This window comes from Solea solea, chromosome 8, assembly GCF_958295425.1.
Source record: "Solea solea chromosome 8, fSolSol10.1, whole genome shotgun sequence".
Classification (NCBI taxonomy): Eukaryota; Metazoa; Chordata; class Actinopteri; order Pleuronectiformes; family Soleidae; genus Solea; species Solea solea.
The window spans coordinates 29506696-29520141 of record NC_081141.1 but is presented as its reverse complement, the minus strand read 5'-3'; the positions used below and the strand labels follow the sequence as shown (position 1 = coordinate 29520141).

At 42.6% G+C, this 13446-nt stretch overlaps 1 protein-coding gene across 1 annotated transcript in view; it reads right to left on the bottom strand.

Annotated features, from left to right (window-relative positions):
* Nucleotides 1–3692: 3692 nt before the first annotated feature.
* LOC131463858 (collagen alpha-1(III) chain-like) overlaps nt 3693–13446 on the bottom strand; it is a 44396-nt gene continuing 34642 nt past the window's right edge. Inside the window, exons 3-4 of the mRNA XM_058635915.1 lie at nt 7332–7434; nt 3693–3736 (exon numbers count right to left, since the gene is read on the bottom strand). Coding sequence (XP_058491898.1) covers nt 3693–3736; nt 7332–7434 — 147 coding nt within the window. The remainder of the gene's footprint in view (nt 3737–7331; nt 7435–13446) is intronic.

The window sequence follows — 13446 nt, the reverse complement described above, 5'->3', positions numbered from 1 at the left end:
CAGCAGCAGCAGCAGCAGCAAGCAGCAGCAGCAGGCAGAGGGAATTACAATGCAGACACGTTTCCTACAGGAACAGATTGAGGTCGAATGCGAGGCAGGAAGAAAATCGGAAACGTGGAAACAAATGAGTGGATACAGGTGATATTCAACACAGACAGAAATCAGAGGGAGGAATATCTTTATGTGTGAGGGGAGAGAAAACAACCCCTGAACAGTTTTACTGAATGTCCTGTGTCAACTGATAAAGAGAACAAAAGAGAAAACCTGAATAGAAACACAATGAAACAACAGCAAACGACAAATGACACGATTAAATGTATAAATCATGAGTAGGTGGAAAAATAAAGTGAGCAGAGACACAGGAAGAGGTCTGACATGAATAAACCAAGGAGTTTATCTTGTTCTTTCAGCTCCTCATTAATCAAAACAACACAAAAAACAACAACTTTAAAACAGGGGGAAAAGATCCTCCGGCCAGAACACAGTAATAACACACTGACGCTCATATTCTCATCATTTGTCCTGAATATTTCATCTTCACATGTTTCAGTCCCTCTGCTCCCTCTGCTCTCTCAACTACGGTGCCTGGGAGGTGACCATATGCTGTATACAGTATGTATATATACTTTCATCAGACTGAGCAGCAGAATTGCATCATCAACAAAGCAAATGTGCAATATCTTCCCTATAATATACACTATAGTGGTTTTAAATGGCTCCATACTTCATTATTAGTGTCCTGTACATTATACTACAACACCTACTTGGTAAAAACATACTTTCAGTATTCAGTAGGTGCTGTAGTATAATTTACAGAAGATACATGAAGTCTACAGGAATTTAGTACATAATACACGGTACTATGGCGATCATATTAAGCAATATTATGAATACAAATTGTAAGAAAGTATGAACAAGTATGTTGTATGCATTGTACTATAAATATGTACTGCTGCACTATAATCTAGAGGAGACTAATGAAGTGTGTTGTTATTTTAGAGACACTACACTGTATCATGGCGATGATATGAGCCAATATCTTGAATAAAAATTGCAACACTGACAAAGCAAATGTTCAATATCTTCATCATAAAATGTAGTGTCTCTAAAATGGCACTTGATTAGTCTCCTGTACATTATAGTGCAATATATCTATAGGGTAGTATTGGAAAAATATATTCTTTTTTCATCATTTCTGAGAAGTTCATATCATCACCATAATACAGAGCAGTGCCTATAAAATCACTACTCATGTAGAATATACTTCAACATCTTTTAAGAAAAGAAAACACACTTTTTTCGTTCAGAATATGAGTTCATATCATCACCATAACACAGTGTAGCTATAAAATCATTGTAGACTTATATTGCAACACTTTTTTAGAAGGAAAACACATTTTTTATTTATCTTTTTTCAGAATATTAGTTCATATCATCACCATAACACAGGGCAGCTATAAAATCATTGTAGACTTATATTGCAACACTTTTTTAGAAGGAAAACACATTTTTTATTTATCTTTTTTCAGAATATTAGTTCATATCATCACCATAACACAGTGTAGCTATAAAATAATTTTTGTCAAATTTGTAGACGGTCCCTGTCTGTAGCTGACAGTTTACTTTACTTTGGTAGGGAAAACCCACCACTTCACAACAATAACAACAACATATAACAAACAATAACATGCATGATATTAATGCATGACCATGATACTGTCACTTCCTGGGTTTGTTTTTTAATACAGAATGAGAGTGGTGTGTTTGTCTTCTCATTGTTGTGTTGTTGTTGTTTTTAAATCGGTCTTTTTAAGTCGTTATCATATTCTATTATCATTTATTTTTATAAGTGTTTTATATTCTGCATACTCTGCAGTTTCTTTAAAAAGTGCTACCTAAATAAAGATGGATTGGATTGGAATATTTACAGCATGATACCTTCACCGTGAAGAAGAAGTTAAACATCTCGTATGCATTGTAATAATGTACTATTCTAAGCGACAAATATATTAGGGCTGTTTGCTGACTCACTGGTCTGTGGCAGAGTATGGAACATTACAGATATATTAAGATAAATAAAATAAATGAAAAAAACAGAGAGGCTGATGAGGAACAAGAGCTGGTAGATAAAGGCAGTAGATTTCAAAGAAAAGCCCTTGAGCAGGAACACACAGATGATGAAAAACTCTGATGGTCTTTAATCACAGTGTAAAGGTGACAAGGACTCACTTCTTTAAGAGCACTTTTAATGGAGGGTCACACTGCTGTACGCGACTGTGATGATGGCGAGTTTTTAATTAACATTCTAGATTACTTGAATTTATTAGACACTCAGTGTTCAACTTGATGCCGTGTCTGCACGTTTAAAGTCATATTTAAGGTTGTGTTCACACCTAATAATACGCTTCGTTGGTCTGCACATGATGGAAATTTGATACGTGGCTTAATTTTTTTATTTAAATTTTTTTTTTAAAAGTAAGCAGATGTTGCACAAGACTTCTGGTTTAGCATTTTCTGTCAGCAGATGTGTATAGAGCTTAGACTTGCAACTAACAATAATTTCTATATTGATTAATCTGTCGACCATTTTCAATATTGATTAATCTGTCCATTATTTTAAATATTGATTAATCTGTCCATTATTTTAAATATTGATTAATATAAGTTGTTCAGTATGTCTGTTCATATGACTTTGTTAAAACTAAACCTACAGAAGATCATCCAGTACCAGAGTGTGTCTACGCTATGAAACGCCGGTAAAACCTTGGGCAGCTGCAGGTAAGACCACAGCTATGATTTAGTGTTGTTAGTATCTGAGTTGATATAGTTGCGTCCACATCAGTGAGGAACGATAACAATACAGACCAGGGTTTGATTTAACTGCACTAAACGAGGCCGGTGACACACACTAAGATGAAGCATGAGGGGAGGAGCGAGCAAACAGACGGTGTAGGAAAATAAAACCAGTTTTGCAAATATGTCCATGGGAATTTAAATGAGCCAAACAGGTAGACTGGAACTAACACTTGTCGTTTTGGCAAATTAAACACAGCAGTCTGCAGACTGGACCACACAGAAGCTGAGCGACACAGACCAGGGCACAAAGACGAGACTTTAAATGGGCCATGGAAATGATCCTCTGTTCAAGGTGAAGGTTGCAAGAATAAGATATCACAAAAATAAGTATCTGAAATATCTGAACAGATGGAGCTCTTTGGTTTTTAAAGTACATTTCTGATTCTGTGTGTAAAACTTCCATGTCTACAGTGGATGAAGCAGCAGCTCCTCTTATGTCACACTGAAACTACAGAATGAATCTTCACCACTGAATATAGAAAACATGTATAAAACTTAAAAGGTTATGTAGGCTTTCATGAGTGTGGCTGTTTGAGGTACAAACACTTACCTCATAAAATCTATATCTTGGTCTCTTAAGAATATGATCACGTCTTTACCTCACTGTGAGACAGACCACTCACTCTGCCACACCAAAGTCCACAGAGAAAAGGAGTGATTTTAACATCCCAGCACAACTTATTTAATATCTTTCATAAAAATATTTATATATTTCTAAACAGCCAAAAATATTTTTAAATTGTCAAAGGAAAGGAATACGGTCAGAGAAACAGCCCATGTCCAGGTTTATATCAGGACAATATCTTGATATTTGATTATAACCCAACAATATTGAGCTAATACCCATAAGCCATATTACCCAGTGCTAACACAGGTAAACCTGACCACGATTAAAATTAATCACACTCAGACGTGTATTTATAATAAAGGACACTAGGTTAAATCAAAAGGAGAGGTTATGATACTATTATTATTTAATAATCAAATATTTCCATATAACAGTGTAAGAAATGATTAACTTACTCTGGTTTAACACTAGGCTACACCTAAGATCTAAATTCAAACATTATAGTGCATTTGTATCAGAGACACTTGGTTGCCAGTTTATTAGGAACACCTAGCGAATGCTAATAGCACATTCAAAAAACCTGTCAGGAAGAGATTCGACTAACTTACTTTTCTCCCATTACAACAACAACAACAACAACAACAACTTATTAAAGTGGTTTATTAAAATAATAAGTTAGCTACTGAATGTGACCGGCATCACAGTCAGCTTTCATGAACCTGAGTGTGAGGTTGCTAACAGCAAAGCTAACAGCAAAGCTAACAGCTCGTTACTCACCACTTTAGATAAGCTCGTTAGCTTCACCGCAAACGTTTCAACTTCATCATTCCAAAAGAAAAGAAACGCCTTTCCCGCATTCTTCATCCACAACACGACGTTTATGGGAAAACTGAAACTATTCCAGCGTTTGGTCGTGATTTTCACCGGAAGCCCGGGAAATCGTGACGCACTTACACACTCTGTGTGTGTGTGTGTGTGTGTGCGTGCATGTGTTACCCTCTGATAGTCACACTGTGGGTTAGGACAGTGTGTGTGTGTGTGTGTGCGTGTGCATGTGTTACCCTCTGATAGTCACACTGTGGGTTAGGACAGTGTGTGTGTGTGTGTGTGCGTGTGCATGTGTTACCCTCTGATAGTCACACTGTGGGTTAGGACAGTGTGTGTGTGTGTGTGTGTGTGTGTTACCCTCTGATAGTCACACTGTGGGTTAGGACAGTGTGTGTGTGTGTGTGTGTGTGTGTTACCCTCTGATAGTCACACTGTGGGTTAGGACAGTGTGTGTGTGTGTGTGTGTTACCCTCTGATAGTCACACTGTGGGTTAGGACAGTGTGTGTGTGTGTGTGTGTTACCCTCTGATAGTCACACTGTGGGTTAGGACAGTGTGTGTGTGTGTGTGTGTGTTACCGTCTGATAGTCACACTGTGGGTTAGGACAGTGTGTGTGTGTGTGTTACCCTCTGATAGTCACACTGTGGGTTAGGACAGTGCGTGTGTGTGTGTGTTACCCTCTGATAGTCACACTGTGGGTTAGGACAGTGTGTGTGTGTGTGTGTGTGTGTGTGTGTGTGTTACCCTCTGATAGTCACACTGTGGGTTAGGACAGTGTGTGTGTGTGTGTGTTACCCTCTGATAGTCACACTGTGGGTTAGGACAGTGTGTGTGTGTGTGTGTTACCCTCTGATAGTCACACTGTGGGTTAGGACAGTGTGTGTGTGTGTGTGTGTGTGTGTGTGTGTGTGTTACCCTCTGATAGTCACACTGTGGGTTAGGACAGTGTGTGTGTGTGTGTGTGTGTGTTACCCTCTGATAGTCACACTGTGGGTTAGGACAGTGTGTGTGTGTGTGTGTGTGTTACCCTCTGATAGTCACACTGTGGGTTAGGACAGTGTGTGTGTGTGTGTGTGTGTTACCCTCTGATAGTCACACTGTGGGTTAGGACAGTGTGTGTGTGTGTGTGTGTGTGTTACCCTCTGATAGTCACACTGTGGGTTAGGACAGTGTGTGTGCGTGTGTGCGTGTGTTACCCTCTGATAGTCACACTGTGGGTTAGGACAGTGTGTGTGTGTGTGTGCGTGTGCATGTGTTACCCTCTGATAGTCACACTGTGGGTTAGGACAGTGTGTGTGTGTGTGTGTGCGTGTGCATGTGTTACCCTCTGATAGTCACACTGTGGGTTAGGACAGTGTGTGTGTGTGTGTGTGTGTGTGTTACCCTCTGATAGTCACACTGTGGGTTAGGACAGTGTGTGTGTGTGTGTGTGTGTGTGTTACCCTCTGATAGTCACACTGTGGGTTAGGACAGTGTGTGTGTGTGTGTGTGTGTGTGTTACCGTCTGATAGTCACACTGTGGGTTAGGACAGTGTGTGTGTGTGTGTGTGTTACCCTCTGATAGTCACACTGTGGGTTAGGACAGTGTGTGTGTGTGTGTGTGTGTGTGTGTTACCCTCTGATAGTCACACTGTGGGTTAGGACAGTGTGTGTGTGTGTGTGTGTGTGTGTGTTACCCTCTGATAGTCACACTGTGGGTTAGGACAGTGTGTGTGTGTGTGTGTGTTACCCTCTGATAGTCACACTGTGGGTTAGGACAGTGTGTGTGTGTGTGTGTGTGTTACCGTCTGATAGTCACACTGTGGGTTAGGACAGTGTGTGTGTTACCCTCTGATAGTCACACTGTGGGTTAGGACAGTGCGTGTGTGTGTGTGTGTGTGTGTTACCCTCTGATAGTCACACTGTGGGTTAGGACAGTGTGTGTGTGTGTGTGTGTGTGTGTGTGTGTTACCCTCTGATAGTCACACTGTGGGTTAGGACAGTGTGTGTGTGTGTGTGTGTGTTACCCTCTGATAGTCACACTGTGGGTTAGGACAGTGTGTGTGTGTGTGTGTTACCCTCTGATAGTCACACTGTGGGTTAGGACAGTGTGTGTGTGTGTGTGTGTGTGTGTGTGTGTGTGTTACCCTCTGATAGTCACACTGTGGGTTAGGACAGTGTGTGTGTGTGTGTGTGTGTGTTACCCTCTGATAGTCACACTGTGGGTTAGGACAGTGTGTGTGTGTGTGTGTGTGTGTTACCCTCTGATAGTCACACTGTGGGTTAGGACAGTGTGTGTGTGTGTGTGTGTGTTACCCTCTGATAGTCACACTGTGGGTTAGGACAGTGTGTGTGTGTGTGTGTGTGTGTTACCCTCTGATAGTCACACTGTGGGTTAGGACAGTGTGTGTGTGTGTGTGTGTGTGTTACCCTCTGATAGTCACACTGTGGGTTAGGACAGTGTGTGTGTGTGTGTGTGTGTTACCCTCTGATAGTCACACTGTGGGTTAGGACAGTGTGTGTGTGTGTGTGTGTGTGTTACCCTCTGATAGTCACACTGTGGGTTAGGACAGTGTGTGTGCGTGTGTGTGTGTGTTACCCTCTGATAGTCACACTGTGGGTTAGGACAGTGTGTGTGTGTGTGTGTGTGTGTGTGTGTGTGTGTGTGTGTGTTACCCTCTGATAGTCACACTGTGGGTTAGGACAGTGTGTGTGTGTGTGTGTTACCCTCTGATAGTCACACTGTGGGTTAGGACAGTGTGTGTGTGTGTGTGTGTTACCCTCTGATAGTCACACTGTGGGTTAGGACAGTGTGTGTGTGTGTGTGTGTGTGTGTGTGTGTGTGTGTTACCCTCTGATAGTCACACTGTGGGTTAGGACAGTGTGTGTGTGTGTGTGTGTGTGTGTGTGTGTGTTACCCTCTGATAGTCACACTGTGGGTTAGGACAGTGTGTGTGTGTGTGTGTGTGTGTGTGTGTGTTACCCTCTGATAGTCACACTGTGGGTTAGGACAGTGTGTGTGTGTGTGTGTGTGTTACCCTCTGATAGTCACACTGTGGGTTAGGACAGTGTGTGTGTGTGTGTGTGTGTGTTACCCTCTGATAGTCACACTGTGGGTTAGGACAGTGTGTGTGCGTGCAGACGACCACGTCGCTGTAACAGTGACACTCCTGACAGGACTGAGGTTTCCATGATGAGTTATTCTGGAACAAAAGAACAAAAAACACACACACATGAAACATGAAACATTACAGAGCAGAACAACTGTGATGAATACATGAATATGTTCTCATTCATTCATTCTGTTCCAGTGTGAGTCTCCAGATAAGCCAGGGCTGATTTTAAGACATTAGAGACATTTGAGACATTTGTTCAGCTGAACTAGGACAAACGTCCAGTTTTAGTTCAGGACAATTACAAGCCCTCGCTTTTAATCCAAGTAACTCCATGGAACACCTGCGACATACTACACTAGATAATCCAGCACAATCATTCCTGTCAGCTGCCCTCAAACTCCACACTTCATCCCTCAGAGTGTCAAACACTCTGAACCAACAGACTGGAAATGGACTCATTCTATGAGCCCACTGTCACCATCCATCATTTATGCAATTACAAATACTTCTTACAACACTTCATGTGCAATATGTCTCTGCTGCTTATACAGCAGCAGCAGCAGCAGCAGCAGCAGCAGCAGCAGCAGCGGCAGCACCAGCAGAAGCAGCAGCAGTAACAGCAGCAGCGGCAGCAGTACGTTTGTGAGGATGAGGTGATGAGGTGATGAGGTGATGAGGTTTTATTGCAGCCGTTTCTAAAATGTGAGCGTGACGATAAGAAGATGATTCCCGACAGTGAACTCTATGTTGAGGTTGTAAAGGAGTGAAGGATTTGCAGCAGCAGGTGAAGTGAAACTTCTTCAGCGCTGATTAAAAGCCTTGAGTTTCACGGCCAACGACACAACGCGACAGAGAGAGAACACAGGAGAAAAGCAGCAGAAAGACTTTCTCCTTCTTCTGCCTTTAGCCTATACTTCATCTCATGCATGTCAATATGTGCTAACACACAGCTGACAGTGTCTTATGATTGTCTTAGAGCTAAAGTCAAATCAATAATCTGGAGGCTGCATATGCTCAGATTTATCATGGTTCAGTCCATGGATGTGATTAATAATCCTCTCCTCAACGTTCAGCCTCTCAGGACGAGACTCTATTATCATTTATGATGTTTTAATGGACAGGAAACAGGTGAGAGGGGTGGAGTCAATGATCAGTAATCTCTGCATGAGACTTTAATCCCTGACAGGCAAACACGAGGCGGCTTCATTTGTATAGAAATAAAAGAAGCACCTGAAAATTTAAACTGAAGAAAGTGAAGATAATAAAAATGTTTCAGCGCGAGGATGAAATAAGTCATAAATAATAATAGTTTATGACGACATACAGTTAAATACAGTGGTTTAATGTGTGTTTGAACTGGTTAGTTAGGACAGATTAACCAGTAACTAGTGAGAAGATCTTTCACCTCCATTTCACCTGAAGAGTCGAGAAACTTCAGGGAAACAAAGAGCTCAGAAAACTGAAAAAGGAAATTACACACACACACACACACACACACACACACACACAGGGTAAACACTGCACCTGTACTTTAGTACAAAGCAACGATACCTCAGAGTAAATGTGGTTCTTGTTTTCTTTAGTTCAGCTGTTTCAGTGTGTTGTCATTTTCTTGTTGAAAAAACTTAATAAATAATGAGTTCAAAAACTTTAGTTAAGAAAAACAGAAGCTGCAAAAACAAATATTTCAGGGAAATGATGCCTGTGGAAAAACGTATTACACTCAAATAAACTGGCTCAGTTTTTTCTTGAATTTATCATCATTTTAATTAAAAAAGAGCAAAAGACACGATCACGTCTTTATCTCACTGTTACAGACTTTTCTTTGTGTAAAGGGAAGTTTGTAAAACACTCACTCTCCCACACACACACACACACACACACACACACTGCTGCCTCCATCACTAAATGTGACATTTAAAATCCTTCATTATGATGTAAGTCAGTGACACAAGTGAAAATCAGTGCTTTTCTCACTGAGGTTTGGTGTGTACACGGTGGTGCTGTGAGTACGTCACCTGCCACGTGTGAACTGTTGAACAGTCGTGTGACAAACACACACACACACACATAGAGGTGACACACAACCTCTGAGTTTGTGTGGAAAGTGAAGACACTCAGTGGCCTTAATGACGACTGCTCTTTGTAATTGAATAAAAGCAGGTGATGAGAAAGTGCTGCAGTGTAAGTGTGTGAGCAGCTGCAGCTGCAGGGCATGAGTGAGAGTCACACACACACACACACACAGAGAGAGAGTCAGGAGAAGACGATACAGAGTGGTGAAAATGTAATTAAGGAAAGCAGCGAGTGGAGGGAATGACTTTCTCCTGCAGAGACTCCTGTGGAGTTGTGCTCTGTAATGTACTTTACGCTGCTTTTACCCAGGGAAGTGAGTTTAATTGGCAGTTTGTGAGTGTAAATGTGAGCAGCTGTGGACAGATGTGTAATGACTTTTATGTTAGGACAAACCAGTCAAATACTGCAGCACGGAACATTAATGTGGAGGAGGAGGAGGAGGAGGAGGAGGAGGAGGAGGAGGAGGAGGAGATACAGTGAATGTTGTGAAGTTTCCCTCAGAAAAGTTTCATTTCCTGTAACAAACAGGATTTAACATTTTATCAAACAGGTGATTCTAACTCATCTTTTCACTTCACCTGGAAATATTCAACTCTCTGAGAGCAAAATCTGAAAGTTTCACTTTGTGCTTTGTGTATTTTTATATTTCTGCAGAAATGTGTGATTTTTAATGTCACGTTTGCTTAAAACTGTGATCTATTACACACATCACTGAGCACAACAACAGTGTGTGTGTGTGTGTGTGTGTCACATTAGAGATTAAATGTTGGTTTAAACCGGTTTGTTATTCATAATGATAATGATAATATTATTCATAATTATAATCATTCTAGTAATAATAGTAAAGAGTTATTAGAGTGTAAAGGTTAAGTTTCTGTCACTCAGTCATTTCTTATTAAAGCTAAAGTGTAAAATTAGCGCTGAGGCTAATTCAGGTTTAAATGAAATGGATGGGTGAGTCCATTTCAGCGCAGGTCTCGGGGGTGAGGGGGGGTGGGGGGGTGGAGTGAAGCCTCTGAGTGGACGAGCAGTTAAATAGGTTTGACCCTGAGGTCAGAGTAAAAAGAGATTCTCTGCTGTTTCTTCAGTTTCCTCCTGAGACTGAGACGAGAGGAGCGGCCGACAGCAGACACATTCTGCTGCTGCTGCTGAAGACAGCGCCCCCTCCTGACCCCTCCTGACCCCACACACACACACACACACGGACCGCTACCTGATTAAACGTCCAGACGGTTCAGAGGCTTATTTCACTTTCCTCTGGAGACTCAGGTTTCTACACTTTCACAACGGAATGTTCCTTTAAATTCTGTCATGTAACAAATGTTTATTTCTTTACTTGAACTGAATTTAAGAATGTCAGTGACTGTGACTGTAAAACACGATTTTTGCTCTAAAAAGAAAAATAATCGAGTAAAACAAATCTCATTTCAGGAAAAATATCTAACTTTGTCTTATTAAGATATTACAGTTTTATTTACCGGCAACAAAGTAAAAGTTCTGGGAAACACTCAGAGCTTTGTTATCATTCAGCTCACACTGTGAAGCAGCAGCAGCAGCAGCAGCAGCAGCAGCAGCAGCAGCTCAGGGAGAAACTGTTGGTTGTTATCAGTGAAGTGATGAGAGAAACACAGATTTAACCTGCATCACTTTGTTCATCAGCAAACATCAGCTTCACTGAGAGCAGACGATCCCAGTGAAGATCCCAGTGATAAACATCCTCCTCCACTCCTTTCTCCCCTGATAAACAAGGAGGGGGAGGAGTCTGTGGTTGAAGCAGCAGATTTAATTAAAATCCAATCAAGAGCCAAAGTCAGGAGTCAAACGTTAACGTGGCAGAGTGAGAGTGTTGTCGAGGTGTTGCCTTCAGAGTCCATGGAAACTAAAGCTATTACTGAGGCTGTGATGATGTTTGCTACACTGCAGCTGAAACACTGCAGCTGAAACACTGGAGCAGCTGAAACACTGCAGCAGCTGAAACACTGGAGCAGCTGAAACACTGCAGCAGCTGAAACACTGGAGCAGCTGACACACTGGAGCAGCTGAAACACTGCAGCTGAAACACTGGAGCAGCTGACACACTGGAGCAGCTGACACACTGGAGCAGCTGAAACACTGCAGCTGAAACACTGCAGCAGCTGACACACTGGAGCAGCTGAAACACTGCAGCAGCTTAAAAAAAAACAGTGAAGCTGAAACACTGGAGCAGCTGAAACACTGCAGCAGCTTAAAAAAAAACAGTGAAGCTGACACACTGGAGCAGCTGAAACACTGGAGCAGCTGAAACACTGGAGCAGATGAAACACTGGAGCAGCTGAAACACTGCAGCTGAAACACTGGAGCAGCTGAAACACCGGAGCAGCTGAAACACTGGAGCAGCTGACACACTGGAGCTGAAACACTGGAGCAGCTGACACACTGGAGCAGCTGAAACACTGGAGCAGCTGAAACACTGGAGCAGCTGACACACTGGAGCAGCTGAAACACTGGAACAGCTGAAACACTGGAGCAGCTGAAACACTGGAGCAGTTGAAACACTGGAGCAGCTGAAACACTGTAACAGCTGAAACACTGGAACAGCTGAAACACTGGAGCAGCTGAAACACTGGAGCAGTTGAAACACTGGAGCAGCTGAAACACTGTAACAGCTGAAACACTGGAGCAGCTGAAACACTGGAGCAGCTGAAACACTGTAACAGCTGAAACACTGGAGCAGCTGACACACTGGAGCAGCTGAAACACTGTAACAGCTGAAACACTGGAGCAGCTGAAACACTGGAGCAGCTGAAACACTGTAACAGCTGAAACACTGGAGCAGCTGACACACTGGAGCAGCTGAAACACTGTAACAGCTGAAACACTGGAGCAGCTGAAACACTGGAGCAGCTGAAACACTGGAGCAGCTGACACACTGGAGCAGCTGAAACACTGCAGCAGCTGAAAGACTGCAGCAGCCGAAACACTGGAGCAGATGAAACACTGGAGCAGCTGACACACTGGAGCAGCTGAAACACTGTAACAGCTGAAACACTGGAGCAGCTGAAACACTGGAGCAGCTGAAACACTGCAGCAGCTGAAAGACTGCAGCAGCCGAAACACTGGAGCAGATGAAACACTGGAGCAGCTGAAACACTGGAGCAGCTGACACACTGGAGCAGCTGAAACACTGGAGCAGCTGAAACACTGGAGCAGCTGACACACTGGAGCAGCTGAAACACTGGAGCAGCTGACACACTGGAGCAGCTGAAACACTGGAGCAGCTGAAACACTGGAGCAGCTGAAACACTGCAGATTAAGCTTAAAGCAGAAATTAAGCTCAGATAACCTTCATCCTCTCATCCTCATCATCTCTGTGTCCTCTTCATTATCCTCATTATCATCCAGTGTGTCGTTAGAGGTCGACTGAGTCGCTCACGTTCTTCCAAACTAAATCACCTCAGATGTATTTGTTTTATTTGTTTGCTGCCGTTTAATCGCTTCACTTTACAACATCCTTCTGTCACGCTGCACTGACTCCACTGATGAGACGCTCATTTATCTGCACAGAAGCTCAGACAACAAGACAGAGCTGGAAACACAGAGCTGGAAACACAGAGCTGGAAACACAGAGCTGGAAACACAGAGCTGGAAACATAGAGCTGGAAACACAGAGCTGGAAACACAGAGCTGGAAACACAGAGCTGGAAACACAGAGCTGGAAACACAGAGCTGGAAATATAGAGCTGGAAACACAGAGCTGGAAACACAGAGCTGGAAACACAGAGCTGGAAATATAGAGCTGGAAACACAGAGCTGGAAACACAGAGCTGGAAACACAGAGCTGGAAACACAGAGCTGGACACACAGAGCTGGAAACACAGAGCTGGAAACATAGAGCTGGAAACACAGAGCTGGAAACACAGAGCTGGAAACACAGAGCTGGAAATATAGAGCTGGAAATATAGAGCTGGAAACACAGAGCTTGAAACACAGAGCTGAAAATATCGAGCTGATCTTGTGAAAAAGGAAGAGTTGAAATTTTCGAGT